Here is a 19,118-nt window from a genome sequence, read left to right as displayed (position 1 = left end):
ACATAATAAGAGCAATCTTATACTTTAATATTAGGGACATTATATGGCAAGGGTGCAAGAACATCCTAGAGTGTTAACTGTTGCTCATGAGGTACAAAAATACCTGAAAAGTAAAGATAGTTTCTTTTGTCACACCCAACCTCCTCCCCCATTTTTATTTATATTTAATGAAAGAATTTTTCAAAACCACAGACTCACCTGAGGATAACGAAACTATTTTGTTCCTATGCAATTATTCAGCTCACCCAGAGGAGACACAGTGGTATCTGTGAATGTTATTTCTATCTCTCAGCCACTGAATATTAATTCTTGGGTCAGCCTATAGAAAATGTGCTATTCAAGATAGGAAATTTTACAACCTATGAAGTTTAATGGAAAAGGAGATTTATCAGGCATGTAATATTCAGGAATTTCTATTCCATTCTTACAATGAATATACAATTTTACCAATTGCTTATGCTTGGTATTCTATTCCAATCAAACACTGAGAACAGTTTAGAGAAAATTTCAGCTCGAAACCCAGTCAGCAAAAGTATCTTTTCTTTTCTGAAAAAGAATTTGCAGCCGTGAGACTAAGTCGCTTCCCAAGGACACATTCTGAAGGAGGACAGATTTGTTTGAGCTTCAGAAAAATCTCAGGGTAAAAGAGATAGAAGTCTGGGTGCAAAGTAACAAAGGAGGCACAAAAGTGTTAATGATGCAGAAGTCACTGTTGTGGCTTTGAATGATGCTGACACATCAAGGGGCACTATTTGCAAAAAGAGGAAGATCATTTTTGCAGAGGGACAAAACCATTTGGAAGAATGCAACTGAAGGGCTTGATTCACTATTAGTTATGCAGACCAGCTACTAGGCTCTGCTCTTCCTGAGGTGATGAACCTGACCCTGGCAGCATCCCACCTTCAGGACAAACAGGCAAAAACCCCAAGCCATTCTATCATCAGCAACTCTGTCAAGGAAGCTACTTCCTGCACAACTTTAGCATACAAAATCCTTAGAGTCCCTTCAAACACTAGTAAAAGTCTAAATTGTATTCTTCACCACAGAATTCATCTCTTTTACCTGATTCACTCACCCACCTCCTCCTGCTCTTCTGGTTACCACTAATTGGTCTCCTGTCAGAAAGCTTATTTTTGTTTTATTTAGTTCATCCATTTGTTTAGCTCTTTCATATACCATAGATCAGTAAAATCATATAGTGTCTTTCCCTTTGTGACTTACTTCACTAAGCATAATACCCTTTAAGTCCAACCATGTTGTTGCAAAAGGCAGGATTTATAATGCAATGAGATTTCAATCAATTTTTTTTTTTAAATTTATTTATTTATTTGTACAAGCACTGGGTACAGTCAGAAGCGGGAGGGTGAGAGAATTCACCAGAACCAGAGCGGGGAACAGAACAGGCAGACTGACGAAGTACACTGCTGAGGGGAGCAGCGGGCGGCAGGAGAGGTCTGCGCACCATGTGGGACCCTCGCCCGACGGCCGGGGATCGAACCAGTGCTGCAGAGGCTGCGGGCAGCTTCGCAACCCAGCGCTCAACCGCTGCGCCACCAGGGAGGCCCTCAATCAATTTTTTAAAAATAAAATAAATGACTTACATATGGAAAAAAACAAATCTAATTCTCCCGTAAACTTAGAGTAGTATTAAGAATATAAGGCAGTTTTTTCCCCTGACCAGTTAGAAAGATCATAAGGATTTTGATATTACATAAAAGAAGTTAAACATAAAAAAAAAAAGTATTAAGAGAAGAAACTTCTTTGATGAAGTACCTAAGATATGTCTTATTTGACTTTCCATTACCTAAGTAGTAAATGATAGAATTCCTAGGCCCAAATTGAGCTATAAGTTAAGCGTGATACAAAAACTAAAACTGGTTTTCTGTATTTTAAATAATTCTATGATAAAAAGAAAAGAAGACTTTAAGCTAAAATATTAAGTTATTGATTTGGGGCAATTTGTTATTTTTACTTTAGCCTATCTGCTTTTTAATACATTCCAAATCTATTACAGCAAACATATACTACTAACATATACTACTATAGGCTACTAATGAAAAGAATCTAAATTTCTTTGTGACAGAATACTCTACACAAGAAAAACATTTTCTAGACAAATATTCTATTACAGTGACTCATTCCTGAGTTCAGGTAGTGTCGAGGTTTTATTATAATATAACATGCAATAAAAAAAAAGAAACACAAGAGACTACATAGGTAACAGGTAAAGAGTTATATTGAATGCATTTAACTTCCATTAACAATGCGATTTTTAATCACATAAGTGACAGGGTTGTGTGTGTATTTTTACTAGGGGTATGGGCACATCAGACATGTATAGTTAACTTACAATGATTTATTTGTATGAGTTGAGAAAGAGCTTTCAGAAATTTTAACAGAATCTTATCAGACAGATCTAAGAGGAACTGTCAATCTACTTCAAAAAAAAAAAAAAAAAAAAAAAAAAGCCAGGTTGGCATCTTCACAAATTCTTGTAAACCAAATTTAGCAGCTTGACAGCTTCCTGCTGAGTACTGCACAGCCACTGTTAGAAGCAGTTTCATTTCTACTCAGATTCCCAAACCCACACCTGGCCTTGCGTTTTTCAGCAGGTGCCTTGCATTTTCATTTACAGAGAAGTTATTTGCAACTTGAACTCTCTCAACTTTTTACCTCCTCAGTTGTGGATGGTTTCCAATCTCTACTCTTTGCTGTTCTAGAGGAAGATGGCTTCCTTAGCCTTCCTGCCAGAGCCTCGGACCCCCTCCTCTTTCCTATCCTCAGAAACTTGCAACCAGCAGACACTCTACTTCTTCGATTTCAATCTTGCCTTCTTTATTGATAGACTATAAACTTTCAGTTGGGGAAAAAAAAAGTAAAAGTGTAACAACAAAACCTTGAAAATGCTATAATAAAATTCTGGTTGTTTACAGGGCCTTCCTGATGGCCTAGGGGTTAAGTCTCAGCACACTATCATCGCTAAGGCCTGAGTTCCATCCCCAGCCAGGGAGATAACCCACATGGCACAGCAGACCTCTCCTAGGTCTCACCCACTGCTCTCCTCAGCAGAGTATTTCAGTAGATCCACTGGTTCTTCTTTGTCTCTGGTGAACCCTCTCAGCCCCTGCACCTCCAGCCTACGCACCTAGTTCCTCTATGCAAAAAAAATAAAATACTAGTTGTATACAGTATCTTGGAGGAGGACCTGTCTCTATTTATGGCATTAAATCCACAAAGGAAACCCATTTAAAATATATCAAAAAATGAAAAATAGAACTACTTTAAAAACTCTTAATTAAACAAAGAAAGCACAAATACATCAAAAACTAATAAACTGATAGAATTATTTGCAAGGCTCATTATTAACAGGGGATAACATCCTTACATATTACATACCATAACCACAATTGTCAACATTATAAGTCAATGAGAAAGAGATGAGAAGTTTAATAAGAAATGACTGATACCTTAACTTTTAAGAACAAAGTTCATAATAGATGTGTACAAATTGCAATCTGAGCAATTCATAGGTTATAGAGAGTAACAGCCATTTCTCTGTTGACACATATTCACCATTTGAGTGGATTTTACTATAGATTAAGATTTATGCTATATGTGGGCTCCCCGGTGGCGCAGCGGGTTGAGCGTAGTGCTGGGAAGATGTCCGCAGCCTTTGCACACCAGTGCGATTCCTGGCCAGCCAGGGAGATTCCCAGATGGCACAACACACCTCTCCTGTCTCACCCGCTGCTCCCCTCAGCAGTGTATTTCAGTCAGTCTGCCTGTTCTGCTCCCCACTCTGTCTCTGGTGAATCCTCTCACCCTCCCACACCTCTGGACTGTACCCCAGTTCTTGTATAAAAATAAAATCTTTAGGAAAAAAATAGGGGCCTCCCTGGTGGTACAAGGGGTTAAGCACAGCACTATGAAGCAATCCGCAGCTTATGCAGCATGAGTTCAATCCCCGGCCAGGAAGGTGACCCGCAGCAGACTTCTCCTGGCTCACCCACTGCTCCCCTCAGCAGTGTATTTCGGTCAGTCTGCCTGTTCTGTTCCCCACTCTGTCTCTGGTAAATCCTCTCATTCTGCCCTCGCATCTCTGGCCTATACCCCAGCTCTTGTATGCATAAATAAAAAACATCTTTAAAAAAAAAAGATTTATGCTATATATGATGATGGTTAGTAATTTGTTTTGATTAAAGAACTTTGGCCTTCAGCAACAAATGAGGATCTTTCTCAATACATGGCTTAGAGATTGGTAATCCTGAGCCTATGGGCCAAAAACAGGCACCCACCACCTGTTGCTATATAGAAAGTGTTACTAGAACACAGTCACACTGATTTATTTACATACTCTCTATGGTGCTTTCATGTTTCAAGGGCAGAGTTGAGTAGTTGCAACAGAGACTGGATGACCCATAAAATTTAAAATATTTACCATCTGGTGCTTTACAGGGAAAAAAAAAAAGTTTGACAACTATTCATTTAGAATACTTACCTTACATGAAAACATGCCAATATTTGATTGGTTTCCCAGGATCACTCCTTTTAATTCCATACAATTATATTCTGCAAGGCAATAAAGTTTTTTTTTAAGGGTATTTTTTCTCTTACAGGAAGAATTTAGTTTTTAAACTTTATGGTAATTAGTCCAAATTATAATAGGTAAATAACAGAAGAGTAATCCTCTTCTTACATGTACATTCTAAAACAGATGAAAAATAAAGCTTCAGAAAAATTATTCTCAATTAAATATAATAATCACTTAAATAGAGCTGAATTTTGCCATTTTGAGTGTATTCTTCCTAAGTCACCATACACAGACCCCTTTCTCTATGTCCCAACAGCTAGAGTGTGAGCTCCTAGTTAAACAGAATCCCCTCAAGCAGATGTCTTAAGCCAAACCCTACTGATAGCAATAATTTACAAAGGGAACTTCCTTGCTCCCTTACAGACTTTCGTTGTGTCCAACAAGACCACAAAGTCTGGAAGTCTTGGAGTCACTGTTGTTCCATTTGTGAGAGACGTGTCCTCTGTGCATGGAGGGAGTGAAGGGTTATTATCCCTGCCGGCAACCTCCTATCTCGTGGTTGGTGAGAAAAAAACCAAATGAGAAAAAAATTCCTTTTTAATGAAACAAGGAAATGTTTCCCCTTCTTGATGTATCTGGTTCATTAAAACAGAGATTCTGAGGAGACAAACTTAAACGGACACAGATTTTTGAGTTTTCTACTAAGAAAACCAGGATCAATGAAATCTCTTTAGAATTTCCCTTGAGGATAATCACATAAAAATGTTCCTATAAGCAAGCTGTGTTCTTTTCTCTATAAATCAGATCTCAGGCAAATCTGAGACTTAACAGAGAAGTCAGATCATTTATCTTAGAGAGAAGACACTTGACTTTTCTTCTTAAAAAGAAAAAAATTAGGTAAAAGAATGAGAAGATGCCAAACCATTAGGAAGAGTTTATGACAAAACTAACACCTACTTAGTATAATATTAACCCAGTTGTGTGTGACACTGAAAACCAGGTAATTTCTTTATGGAGATGTGAGTGATTTTCATTATCAAAAATAACACAGGGCATTAATCTACATGTTAAGATCACCATTTTATTTATTTATTTGTTTGTTTGTTTGTTTGTTTGTTTGTTTGTTTGTTTATACAAGAACTGGAGTACAGGCCAGATGTGCAGGAGGGTGAGAGGATTCACCAGAGACAGAGCGGGCAACAGAACAGGCAGACTGATGAAACACACTGCTGAGGGGAGCAGCAGGTGAGACAGCAGAGGTCTGCTGCGCCATGTGGGTTGCTCCGCGGCCGACAGGGATTGAACTGGCACTGCAGAGGCTGCGGACAGCTTCACAGTGCTATGCTCAACTGCCTGCGCCACCAGGGGAGGCCCACCATTCCATTTTAATCTGCTAAATAACAACCTTTTAATCTGCTAAATAGCTATTTCCAGTCTCCTACTTCCATCTCCTATTTTCATAAGTCTATTTTTGGCCTATCAAAAAGCCTATTAGAAGCAGGAGTGATTTCAATAAGTGATTTTAATTTGAAAGGTCAGACTCTGCTATATTTTCTATTAAAAAATAATTAAAATAGGTAAAAAAATGAGCCAATCAGGGCAATTAAGATAGGAAAAAAGAACCAATCAGAATACAAGGACAGAGGGAGTCACCAAAATTGGTTAAAAAAAAGTAGGCAGATTTTCATCTCTCTTAGTTGCCATGCTGGGATTTGGGGACATTTTTAAGGTATAAATATACAAAATCTCATTATCCATAGTACACATCATTGTTCCTACAAGTTGGCTGCCCAATGTGATATGAATTAGTATGAAATGGTGATTGTTTGATTGACTTACAAAATACTTTGATGGGTGCAGGTAGATTATTTTTAAAAGATCACTGATAAATATATATATCTACTAAGTCTGTTAGTGGATATTTGCCTATGTTACAACATGTTCAGGCATTTAGATATTTACTGAGAACATTGCAAAAGATATTCAGTCTTACACTTTCTTGAAAATAATTACATGTGGTCATAATCAACTGACATTTGATGTTTTCAAAATTCAAAGAATTTGTTTAGGATTATTTGTTTACTTTTAAGTGATGCCAGCTAAAACCATGAACATTATGAAATAAACATCTACTTGCTTTGTAAGAATGAAGGGGCCAGTTGTGTGCAGACCTTTACCTACAACAGTAAGAAACAATTGGTTTCTCCTTGTGATTGCATTGCTAGCCTGGAAAAAAAAAATTAAAATTCAAAATTTAAAGTACTATTTCTACTAAATGTATATTACTTTCACAACATCATAGACTCAAAAAATTATACATCAAACCATAGTAAATTGGGGGCTATCTGTACTTATTTTAAGTACACAAAAGATTCACATTCTATTAAACTACAAATTCCCTGGTGGCGCAAGGAGTTAAGTACAGCACTGTGAAGCTATCCATAGACTCTGCAGCACGAGTTCAATCCCCGGCCAGCCAAGGAGCTACCCACTTGGCGCAGCAGACCTCTCCTGTCTCTCCTGCTGCTCCCCTCAGCAGTGTATTTCAGTCAGTCTGTCTGTCCTGTTCCCCACTCTGTCTCTGGTGAATCCTCTTACCCCCTTGTACCTCTGGCCTGTACCCCAGTTCTTGTATGCATAAACAAACAAATCTTTAAAAAAAAAATAAAGGCCCAACTTCAGGGTCACACGAGTGGGAGCAAAGGCCTAAGATGGGAACCCTCACATTTAAAACATTCAGTGACAAAGGTCAGGCAATTCTTATCTGGTAACTTTTACCCTACATTGTTTTCTAGAAAAGCCTTTTCTTGTTATCTGCAAATGCTGTCTTCTTCAGAAAAAGGGCTTAGTGATTGGACACTTTGGTTGTCCCAAGATGTCCAAGATGGCACTGATTTAGTGATTTCACTCAAATAAGGGCAAATTTTGGCCCCTCTGCATCGTTGTGACCCAGGAAGACCAAAATAATAGTACACATTTGTCTGAGGGTCCAGGAAATGTTATGTTCCACAAAAGATTATATAATCTTCTATGACAAACAGACTTTGGAAGAATAAAATGTCATTTATTTGTTAACTAATAAATATTTACAGAGGGCCTTCTCTGCAAGTACTGTATATGGTGTCATGAGGGGCAGAGGTGAACCAAAGATAAGCCAGATATGAACACTGGCCTCAAGGAATTGACCCAGAGCTAGGGTGACAAGACACACATATGGAGATAAGTATAGTACAGGAAAGATAATGATTTATGCCATAAGTGAACTAAAGACTCCTAACATTTCATCAGAATGACCAACCTCAAAAAATGTGTGCAGCAGCAATTTCATGAGTTCATTTTCAATCACAATGCCCCAGTACCAATCTTTCTGTGGGAGGGCACCTGGAAATGACAGTAGAAGACTTTCTAACTGAATGTACTCAAACCGTGGCATTTTTCTAGTGCCAGAGAGGTCATCAAGATTCAATCAGACCCTCTGGTGACAAGCTGAAGCCCTGAAGTGGTCTCAGGTGCCCGATCTGGGTAGTAATTGCCAAGCACTTGTGGGGCATTGCAGCTTTAACAGCGAGTTTCCATCCATTATCTGTTAATTATTACTCCTGATGAAAGGGTGGTGTTGTAGAGCAACCCCGATACAGTCTTTCCCAGAGTCTTGATGGCTTTAGTCTGGAGTGGGGGTGGAGTCCACAAAGTTAATCCTGTATGGGATTAACTCAGGACATCACTTCCCCCTAACAGTGGCACCATGAAAAGGGCAGCCAGGACACTAGGGTTCTAATTCTGTCAGCTCTCTGATGTAAAATGAAGGGTTTGGCAACTAGGTTCTCTTCAAGGTTCCTGTGTAGGTGGGGGAGTAGTGCAGCTTTTCTTATCAACATTTCACATTTAGGCAAACGAAGATCAGGAGTGCTTAAGGGACCTGCCCAAAGCCTCAGGTTATGATTGACATCCGATATTTGAGACTAGTTGCCAGGCTGGTAAGTTCAACAGATTTTCTACTGTATCACACTGAGAACCACACCTACATGTGTGGGCAACAAGACAAATAGAGGGCCACAGAGCATTAATCTAAGTATTTAAATAAGTCAAGATAATTGTTGAACAAAGTAAGATTTATTTTCCCACCTTGAAAAATTCCTTTTCACAAGGATCTAGATGTCCAAGTGTAAATCGTAAATTCTTGGACTTCTCCACTGTCTAGACTGGAAGGTAGGTGCCAGGGAAGGAAAAGCTCCCCACAACCGATTGTTCTTCCTGTGCTCAGCAGAGGCCCCAGTTGCCTGGGAGTGCACGCTTCAGCCCAGAGCTCCAAAGCTGTCCATATGCCAACACAGAGGCATTTCTTGGAGAAGTGAGTTCGGAGGTGCAAAGATCCTGGAAGAGGGTTGAGTGCTATTTGGGCAAAAGGTTCCTGGATTCTGACCACCTGGAACATGACCCTGTGAGAAAGGTCCCTGACAAAAGAGTCAGATGTTGCCCAGGATAGAGGTTCTTGTTGCTTGGATTTTATAGCCCATCTGATCACAGTACTTCAAGATTTAACCTAAGAATGAGTAAAATCTGGGAACTTTCTTGTGAGCAGCTAGTCAGGCCTAATGCTGACAAAGACTAGGTTCTACAACCAAACCCATCTGGGTTAGAATCCTAGGTTGACCGTCCATAAATCGTGGCATCTCAGATAAGTCACATCTTAGGGTCCCAGTTTCCCCATCTTTAAAGTAGATATTATTATAGTTCTCATTAAGAGGAGTAAATGACATGGTTCATGGAAAGCATTTGGCAGATATTAAAGGCTGGATAATACTACACGGTTCTCTCCATCTGTATTAGGTGACTGTGCCTTTGAGAGATTTTTCCAGAGAATTATATAAGCATGATGATATCCAAATATTCTCTTACTCAAGATTCAACCCCCTATCCACTCAATGGCGGGGCCAGCGCAGGGCTGGTGACCACCCTCCCGAGGGATGAACTCCTACTGCCAGGTAGGCCCAGCCAGGTAGGGTGTCTAAGGGCTTCACACTCAAGATGTGCTTGGCAGCGACAGCCAGGGCTTTGGCAAAGGTTAACTCGCAAACGTGGCGGTGACTCAACAGCGGGACCAGGGACCTGAGAGCGCGTGTGAGCACACTGCCCGGTTCACCCTCCCGCTGCGTGGGTAAGCCAGCCGGGAGTGGCACCGGGTCAAAATGCAGGATTCCGTACCTGTGTTGGCTCGGTGCGGTCTCCTCCCACCCCTGCCCCGGGGGCTCAGGCTAACATGCTCAGGCTTCAAACAGGTTTTGACATCTCTCCTCGGCGGGGAACCTTTGCGACTCCGAGCAAGTTGAGGCACAGCCCTCGCCTACCCAGGTGCCTGCCTGCCCCAAAGCCAAGCCCTCACCAAGGCGCAAGCCCTGGCACTCCCCCACCCCTCGAGGGCGAAAGAATTCAAAGGGGTTATATTTTCCCATCCTACTCCCCTACTCTTCCACCTTGGGGAAAAAAAAAAAAATAATATATATATATATATATATATATATATATATATATATATATATATATATATATATATCTTGGAAACTTTGCTGTTTCTTGGAGACCTAAAAGTGCAAGAGCCCTTTTGGTCCCCTTAAAGGGACAACCGTGCCTGGGCATCGAGAATTCAGACTCTTGAAAACACTGACAAAGGACTATATTTAGCCCTGCGATCTCCGCCTAAATTCCTCCTATTTTTTCACTCTTCTCTTCAAAACGACTGGGTTGGGGAAGTAGGAGGAGGGGGCAGCAGAGAAAGAACAGCTGTGCCTCCGCCTCTCAACTCAATCTCTATAAATAACCAATCACGAGCGGAGGCTACTTTTTAGCCAATGAAACCGCCCAAACTTTGAACGCCTCGGTGGTAGCCAATGGAAGGAGGTTTGGGGGTGTGAGATTTGCGCCCCGGGGCCAATGGTTCCCGAGTCGGAGAGAGGTAATTCGAGCTGGAGTGTGGGTGTGTGGTGCAAAGGCTTCCTACTCCCCAGCCGAAAACCTGCTCTGCGCACTGAGCATGCCCCGACCGGCTCCCGGCGCGCCGCCGCCTCTGGATCGAGCTGCGATCCAGTCTCCGCGTTTCGGACCCCGCCGTCCTGGGGGGGGGGGGGGGGGGGGTCGGGAGAGGGGTGGTGGGCGGACCAGCCATGCTGCAGCCCCAATGAAGCTCGGGTCGCGAGAGGCTGCCCCTTCTCTCCTCGGGAAGCCACTGCAGGCCGAGTTCATGCACTCCAAGGCACCCTGGCGCGCGTTCCATCTGCGCCCCCGAGGCGCACGCCCGCCGGGGTCCGGGGGTGAAGTCCGTAGGCCGTGGTAACGGGAGTCGACAGCACAGCCCACCCCATTCCTGGACGTCCCGCTGCGCCCACAGGCTTCTCACGGGGCCGCCGCCGTGACGCACGCGCCCCAGAGCCACAACAAAGCGGCCTCCCCACTCCCACCTGAGCTTGCCCGACCCTCAAGCACCGCCGCTGGCGCACCCATTTCCCAGCCGTCTGGACTCACGCCTTCCCCGGGTCCGCGCCTCCAGAACGGATTTGGGGCTCCGCCCCGGCCCCGCCTCCACCCCCGGCCCGTCCCCTGGAAAACCTGGTGCGGCGCAGCGCGCGGGCGCGGCCAGCGGCGCACTGGGCATGCTCGCCCGGGCGGGGAGGGCTGGGCTGCGCGCTGCGAGTAGGAAGCCCTCGCCCCGCGGAGGTTGCGGGAGAGAGCGCGATGGGCCGCGGCGGTGGGCGCACGCTCTGCGGGGACTCATGCCACGCGCGTCCCGGCCCGGCGCGCAATTAGCAGCCGCCTCCGCCACCCGCCGCCAGCGCCTCCCCGCCCTCCCGGGCTGCGGCGGCGCGGAGCTACAGCCGTCGCCTCGCGCAGGCAGCCGGCATTGTCCTCCCGGGCTGCCGCCTGGGCTGCAGCTGCCGCCGCGGGCTGCTGCGGGGCCCCGGACCCGCGCCCCAGGGACGCACCGCCGACCCAGCGCCAGGCCCCGCCTGGTGATTTCCGCGCGCCCGCGTCCCTCTCTCCTGGGTTTTTCCTGTGGAACCGAGCAAGGGGAGAAGTCCAGCTCCTGAGCCCAGCCTTCCCCGGGCGCGCAGCCCCGACGGGGCCGCGGCAGGCGCGGTGAGAGCGCCAGCGGAGCCATGAGAGAGTACAAAGTGGTGGTGCTGGGCTCAGGCGGCGTGGGCAAGTCGGCGCTCACGGTGCAGTTCGTGACGGGCTCCTTCATCGAGAAGTACGACCCCACGATCGAGGACTTCTACCGCAAGGAGATCGAGGTGGACTCGTCGCCGTCGGTGCTGGAGATCCTGGACACGGCGGGCACGGAGCAGTTCGCGTCCATGCGGGACCTGTACATCAAGAACGGCCAGGGCTTCATCCTGGTCTACAGCCTGGTCAACCAGCAGAGCTTCCAGGACATCAAGCCCATGCGGGACCAGATCATCCGCGTGAAGCGGTACGAGCGCGTGCCCATGATCCTGGTGGGCAACAAGGTGGACCTGGAAGGCGAGCGCGAGGTCTCTTATGGCGAGGGCAAGGCCCTCGCCGAGGAGTGGAGCTGCCCCTTCATGGAGACCTCGGCCAAAAACAAAGCCTCGGTGGACGAGCTGTTCGCCGAGATCGTGCGGCAGATGAACTACGCGGCGCAGCCCAACGGCGACGAGGGCTGCTGCTCGGCCTGCGTGATCCTCTAGGTGCCCGCGGGCTGCGCGCCGGCCGCGCTCGCTCTGCGCACAAAAGCCAAACGCACCCGACTGTCTAAATGTGATTTTTCTCGTCTTGCTTTGAGATTGGAGATGACTTTGCATTGGCCGGGGTGTCCTGGGAGCCCAACTGGCTTTCCCGGCCCGGGTCCCCTGTCTCCGCCTCGTGTCAGAGGGGGTGTCCCGTCCTGACCAGCCGAGACCCCTTGGGAATGTGGCTCTTTGCAGCATGTACGTTTCTCATTGATTTTGGTTGGCGCATATGTCCCCGTTTAAGTAGCCGCTAGGGCGCTAGATTGGCTTCCTGACACCGGCCAGCGAAAGTTTCAGCCTGGAAGAAATAGGGGTGGGGGAAATGCACAGGACGTGGAAGGGGGGAGTCCTGTTTTGTTCTTTTTTTTTTTTTTTTTGTCAACAGCCGTTTTCTAGTTGCAAGTTTTAAATACATGGAAGGAAGTCCGGGAGAACCAAATGAAGGAGCAGGAGGAGAGGAAGAAACTTTTGTTTTTTCCTCCTTTTTTTTTTTTTTCTAAGAGTAGCTGGAAATTAAGGTTGGGTTCCTTTTCTGCCAGCTTGGAAGGGCAACCCCGTGACTGATGGCGATTCTGAGGATGTCTATGCAAAGTTGGATTCTTGTTACAGTGTATCCAATCTGAAGTATTGCACATCTGATCTGGGACTGTTAACACTGATGCCAATAGTGTGGGGTGCCAGTGTCTGCTGATATTTGTGGAAAAAAAAATCTATTTTGTTTACCTACTGTATCAAAAGGGGGAGGGTCTGGGGGGAGAACGGTAGTATTTTTTTTTATCAGCTGTGAAAAAAAAATGTTACAGATTCTGCACATTTGTGTGTGTACTATTTGTGTGTGTGCGTGTGTGTGTGTGTGTATGTGTGTTTAAGTTGAGCTTCTTGTTCTTATTGGTTGGCAGTAACAGATTTTGGTGACTAGCTCTTTAAAATACAGTACAAAGACTTCGCAAATGTGATTCAGGGCTCCCAGCACCCCTGTGTCTGCAGAGTGCCTTCAAAACTCAGCTGTTCCAGCCGGTGCCATCCTGTGAACTTCCCACCATATCCCAGAATCTGCTCTTCCCCAAACCACTTCCCAGTTTCCTTTCAGTAATCTTCCTGAAGGAGCCAGGACAATAGGCCTGTTGTTCGGTGAATTTCTATATTATTTCCATACTTTAAAATGCAATTTTAATGTTTTGCAATTGTGTGTGCTGTTTTTCTTTTTTTTTTTTTTGCTTCATTTTGTTCAAATGTTCAGGTATTTAGCTCCCCTTTTATATTATTTTAAAGATGTCATGTTTATCTGTCATAGGGTTGTCCTCCAGACGCAAAGAGCAAAATTTTACTGTTGTGATATACCAAGAGAATTCTAATTGTAATTTTTAATTCCAGACATGCGTTTGATCATTGTCTCTTCAAGACTTTTAATACAAATGTCATTTTTAAAGAAACAAACCCAAAACTATTGTTTGTGTTTCTGTGTTTCATATTCAGTGACTTAATACCACCTTAGGTGGACAGGGGCAGGTGCATGATGCCCCCCAACTGTTGTTTGTCAGATTTTGAAGACAGAGTATTTCAGTAAAAAGTTGGGTCAGGTTACTCCCAACTCCTTAAATATGTAAAAAATTGTCGAGGTCTTAGAAGCCCTGGGGTATGATGGTACCTTGTGACTACAGGATGATCTGGACATTGCATCTGTACTGCAATATGGAACATTTTACCTTGCTGTAGGGCGGGGAGGGGAGACATCCACTGTTCATACTGCCTTGGATCTGGGAACAACCATCCACCTCAGAAGGCAGAATGGAGATGAGTTTTAATTTTTCTTCCCTTTTTCTTGGTTTCAGTTTACACATCAAATCAAAAGAGGGTTTGGGGGAAATGATTCCAATTCTGAATTCACACCTTGTATTTTTGACAGTCCAGTGTTTGGACTGTGGACCGTATCTCTACGCTTTGAGGTTTTAATTTGGAAATCGATCATTAGATTTAAAAAAAGAAAAACTGAGACAAACCCCTTCATTCTCATTACACTGTGCAGTTTGTGGACCATTTTGACCTCATAAAGTTTTCCTTCTAACAGTAGGAAGCAGTGTGATCTTTTTATTTTAATTTTATTTCTGTTCAGGAGGCCTTTGGTAATATAACCACTGTAGGATAAAAGAAGGTGTATGGTTATGTATCAAGAGCACTTGATCTGCCTTAGGTCTAGGAAGTGTAGGTGAGGTCTTCTGAAGGATCTTTTGACAAAGATTTATTCTGTTGGGGAAGCCAAAAGCAATTACAGTACACAGGTTTCTTTGAAGTATTAAAATAACTTGCCTTAAAAAGTCTTATTTGCCCAGGTAACATCTCAGGATTCCCAGTTGGAGGAAGAATAGAGAATTTTGCCTGTGATGGTCCTATGACCTCTTTTCACTCTTGATCCCACTTAAGTAATAATATTAAACTCAATTGGATGGTGAAATGTATATATTCTAAAAATAGAAGTTAAAAGGAACTACTCAAATGTATGCCTTTGCAACAATATGTTCTGGCATTTGAGTGAATATAGTTGTTCCAGTAGATCTAAAGTGTTGAAAATTCTGAACACGTGTATCAAGTGCTGTGTGAAGGATTTTTTAAAAAGGCATTTGTTGACTGTTTCATATGGTTTTGTTATTTTGGAAGCCTTTTGACATAAAATGCTGCCAAGTAGCTAATAAAATAAATGTATATACTCCTGACAGGGAATATTTGAAAATGGGAAATTGGAAATGAAGTAGGTTATTGGATGCATTAATCATCATAATATAGGATTTAGTCACTTGCATGACTAAATTCTTTATAGGTCTGGGATGGTAGGGCAGAAGATTTCAATATGCTTTTACCTAGTACTGTAAAATAAATACTTTTTGGATTCTCATTGAAAGCAATTTTGTGTGTGTGCCTGGAACAAGAAAATAGTAGCTCTGAGTTTCTGTGTTATTTCCTTGACAACATTGAGAGAAATTAGGGACATTGATTTTAAGAATATGTCAGTTTACTTGGCCGGTAAGAACCCCTTCTAGTATTCTGGTGAGAAGAGATAAGAGCATTTGTTTAGATGAAAAGTTGAACTAAGAGTGTTAAAAGCGAGGGAGGTGGCAACAAGTTCCTTGAAAGGCAATCACCTGTCAAAACAAACTGGGCGGGAAAGGAACCTTTATCTGAGGGAGGAAGAGCTAACTTTTAAACTTGACCCCTGCTGTCTTGTAACAGCTCTTCCTTTTGGTTCCTGACAGTCATCCAGTCTGTATGTCATTTCAAAGAATTATTTCTGTTCCCCTTTTGTAATAGCCTTAGAAAAATTGAAGGTATCTTAATTCTTAACATTTGGAAGTGAATGTTTCTCAGGTGGAACATTTCCATGTTAACTGTGGACATAAGTTTTACTGAATCACATTGTGGGATCAAATCTATTAGGGATAAGAATTCTTCAGATGTATGAGCCCTCATGTGTCCTGATTAGTTAACATTTTCTGTGGGTGGGAATCCTAAAATGCCTCCTCTATTTGATGTGTTAGGTAGTTTTTTAGATGTCTTCACCAGCACGTTACTGCTTGCACCCCTTTTGAAATATATACCAGTATTTCTCATAGAATGGGAAAGTGAGAGAACAGAATACATGTGAGATATATTTTCTTTATATATTCTATATGTCTCATATATATTCTGTTCTTGAAAAATGGATGTAAAATGCCTGTACCTTTCTGTCATAAGAATACATATTTTTCATTCATGCTTTAATAGTTGGAAAAAGATCCCTACTTATGTATGAACTTAAATATGAAAGAAACATTTAAATTGCAGATTACCACTGTTAAAATGGTATCAAATATTTGTCACAGTGTCACCTGGAAAAGCTTATTTAGTATACATTTTGTCTTTATGAAAATGTATCAAGTTTTTAAAAATTAGTACAATGTGATGTTCTTGCTTATAATAGTATACTTGGACTACTAGGTATTACTGAATACATTTCATGAAGATGGTGCTAGTTCTCATCTGATAACTGGATTTCTGTGGTTTGAAAGTCTTTAGGGACCCTCTAGTCCAGGGTTTCTCAAACTTCACCACATATTAAACTCGTAGATAGAAACATATATCACTGGGCCCTTCCTTTGGTGTCCTATCCCATAAGTCTGCATATGGCTCATAACTAACATTTCAAGCAAGTTTGCAGGTGATGATATTTCAGATGATTCTAGGGTATATACAAATTACCAAGTTCCACCTAAGATACTTTTGGGTCGCTGACTTAAAAAGTCTCTGACTTAAAATCCAGGTAATATATTATATTGTGTCGCCTACCACAAAGTAATAGGATAATCTCTATTGATATCTACAGCTGAAGAGGACAGATAAGGCTGTTAAACTGCAGAGTATGAAGTGGGATATACACATTGCAGATTAAGTGCCTGACCATTATGACATTAGTACATGGAAATTTCCTCTGTTTTTCAGTGTTAATTCAGAAGTTGACTACAATGAGAAAATGATTAGAATAGGGGCATAGGTCTAAATAATCAGAATCAATATTTGCTCTTCCAAAAGCAATTCTGAAAAGAGTATCTTAGATAAAAGGTAATACTTTGAAGTATTTCCTCTTTACTTCAAGATTAAAAGGCAAAGATTTCATCTTTTGTACACTTCTGAGCATGTATACTAAAAAAACCCAATATTTGAGAATTAAGGCGGAAATTCAGATCATGCTAAGCACAATGTGTATATATATGTATATGTGTGTATGTAAATACATACACTCAGTTTCGAGGTATTAGTCAATTTGCTATCATATAGTTTAAAGTTACCCATTCAGGCAGAATTTATAAAGCTGTGCCACATATCTTGTTTTGTTATACATCTTAAACATTTGGAATTGTGAATGTTGATCTGTTTTATAAATTGGAGGGAACAGCTATTTGTCTTCTTCCTTTGGCATTAAGTCTTGTGGAAATGTTTTCCATAGGAGAGTAGCTGTCCAATTGACTAAGCATTATTTTTCAAATGAATTATCTGGCAAAATGATGTGTTTGCTAAATTTATCAGGGGTTTGATGATGTGTAGTTGATTTGTGATAAATGTGCAAATGTAGCAAAAATATTTTTTTAAATAGAAGAGAAAGATTATTGGTGCATTGAGAACAGGGGTGCTAAAATAAAAGGGCCTGGTATTGTTACTTCATAGGTAAGAATTATGGTTACATTGGAAATTGATAATTATAGCTGTTATTGGTTCATTTGTTCTTCAGCAAGCATTTATTGAGCACATACTATTAGCTATGGTTTAAGACCTACTGCTAAAATTGCGAAAATAGCTTCTATTAATAAAAGCATATGGAAAAGGACAGCTTACATGTGACATCAATTATACTCCTGTAGATTTATCTGGTAGGCAATACGGAGGTACATTTCTTGAAATTTGGAACTTTGAAAGGTAATGAATATTGCAAATAAAAATAGATCCCAAAGATTTAAGATTTCAGTAACTAATAGTTGTTTTGTTACAGTGGAACTCTGTCATGTTGTGCATTGTTTCCAACTTCCTTTATGAGATTAACTAAAGTTGAACATTTAGAAATAGGAAATCAATTTGCTCTCCTATTTCTATATTGAAGGCAAGAGAGAAAAATGGAGGAAAAGACGAGTTTGTTTACTCTTGGTTTGTTTTAATGAAACAAAAATGGGTGCTGTAGGTTATAATCTTAAGGAAAACAATTGTTGGCATGCAGTCTTTGGGGCCTCCTCATGAAAAGAAGTTTCAGGTTAGGGTACTTCTTTTGTAGAAGATAATCTGCTAAAAGTTGGTGTACCAAAGAAATAAGCTGATGCAGTAAGTTTGCTAAGCTTACAGTTACTTTACACAAAAGTTCTTATTCTCTTGCCTTTAGTGCTTACTGGAACAAAGCAACCAGCTGAGAGAAAGAAATGTTGGGTAACAAGCTATAGAGGTAGCAGAAACAGAGGTAAAATCATATGTAAACAGAGATAAAATCATACTGTAAAATCATATGAATTGAAGGGAGTTGTAGTACTAAATTCCTGCTGTTTGCAAAATGATTTCTAGTGGCCAATTCATGGAGACTCTCATGAATTTAACATACTTTCTAAATGTAGAAAGTCAGAAAATTACAGAGGTAGCAGAATAGTTCATCCAAAGGCACTATTTTTTTAAAAAAATCTAATTACTATACATCCATTTATGTGATGCAAATTATTATAGTTTTATAGTATAATAAAGGCAAGCTGACCATTTATAAAAAGTTTTCAGATGAGACTACGCACATTCAGAATGGTATGGTCATAGACTAACATGTTTTTGAAATCTGATTTTAGTCATGATCTCAGAATATTTTAATGTTATTTAAAGCTATACATATTAATATAATATTTCTAAATATTCTCTTTAAAGGCTAACATATTGAATTATAGCTCATTTTAAAAAGCCTCCATAGAGATGTGTACTGGCAAAATTCTATAAGAACATGTCAATAAAATATATTTTGAATATATTTTAGCCAGTTTTGTATTCTACATTTTAAGTAGATTAAAGAATTACAAGTACATTCCTAAGTTTGATTTTAACATCATTCATCATCTAGCAGGAAGAGCTTGAGTTTAAGCTCTTTGCTCTAAGTTGAGTTAGCTTTACTTACTTTGTTATACAACCTATTATTTTTCTTCTTGTATATCATTTCATTCAGACACATCTGATTGATGCAGATGATTTTCTCCATCACAAAGATGACCTTATTAATAGACAAAAATTCTAAGAACTGATAAAAACTTCATAAATGTATTTTCCATGTAACAGTATGAATAGAAGTAATTTCACGC

The 19,118-nt window shown here is 41.5% G+C and overlaps 1 protein-coding gene and 1 long non-coding RNA gene across 6 annotated transcripts in view; one reads left to right on the top strand and one right to left on the bottom strand.

The window, feature by feature from the left end:
* Positions 1-11,064, bottom strand: part of LOC119257904 (uncharacterized) — a 44,546-nt gene extending 33,482 nt beyond the window's left edge. For 2 of the 5 annotated variants that reach the window (XR_008554007.1, XR_008554003.1), the window contains exons 1-2: positions 7,830-9,997; positions 4,499-4,569 (exon numbers count right to left, since the gene is read on the bottom strand). This is a non-coding gene — a long non-coding RNA (uncharacterized LOC119257904). Of the gene's footprint in view, positions 1-198; positions 360-4,498; positions 4,570-7,829; positions 9,998-11,025 lie in introns of those variants that run through there. The other 3 variants (XR_008554005.1, XR_008554004.1, XR_008554006.1) reach the window with 3 other exon arrangements.
* A 426-nt stretch (positions 11,065-11,490) lies between these two features.
* On the top strand, positions 11,491-18,493 carry RAP2B (RAP2B, member of RAS oncogene family). The gene has a single exon (XM_037526257.2). It carries the CDS (start codon positions 11,683-11,685, stop codon positions 12,232-12,234), a length of 552 nt encoding a protein of 183 aa, XP_037382154.1. The 5' UTR covers positions 11,491-11,682; the 3' UTR covers positions 12,235-18,493.
* The last annotated feature ends 625 nt before the right edge of the window (positions 18,494-19,118 follow it).

This window comes from Talpa occidentalis, unplaced genomic scaffold (assembly GCF_014898055.3).
Source record: "Talpa occidentalis isolate TD23 unplaced genomic scaffold, MPIMG_talOcc4v2.1 talOcc4.4, whole genome shotgun sequence".
Classification (NCBI taxonomy): domain Eukaryota; kingdom Metazoa; phylum Chordata; class Mammalia; order Eulipotyphla; family Talpidae; genus Talpa; species Talpa occidentalis.
The sequence above is the reverse complement of the archived record's forward strand: the minus strand, read 5'-3'. Positions and strand labels throughout refer to the sequence as shown.

Coding starts and splice junctions, on each gene's coding strand:
- RAP2B (XM_037526257.2), top strand. CDS start 11,683: ATGAGAGAGTACAAAGTGGTGGTGCTGGGCTCAGGCGGCGTGGGCAAG.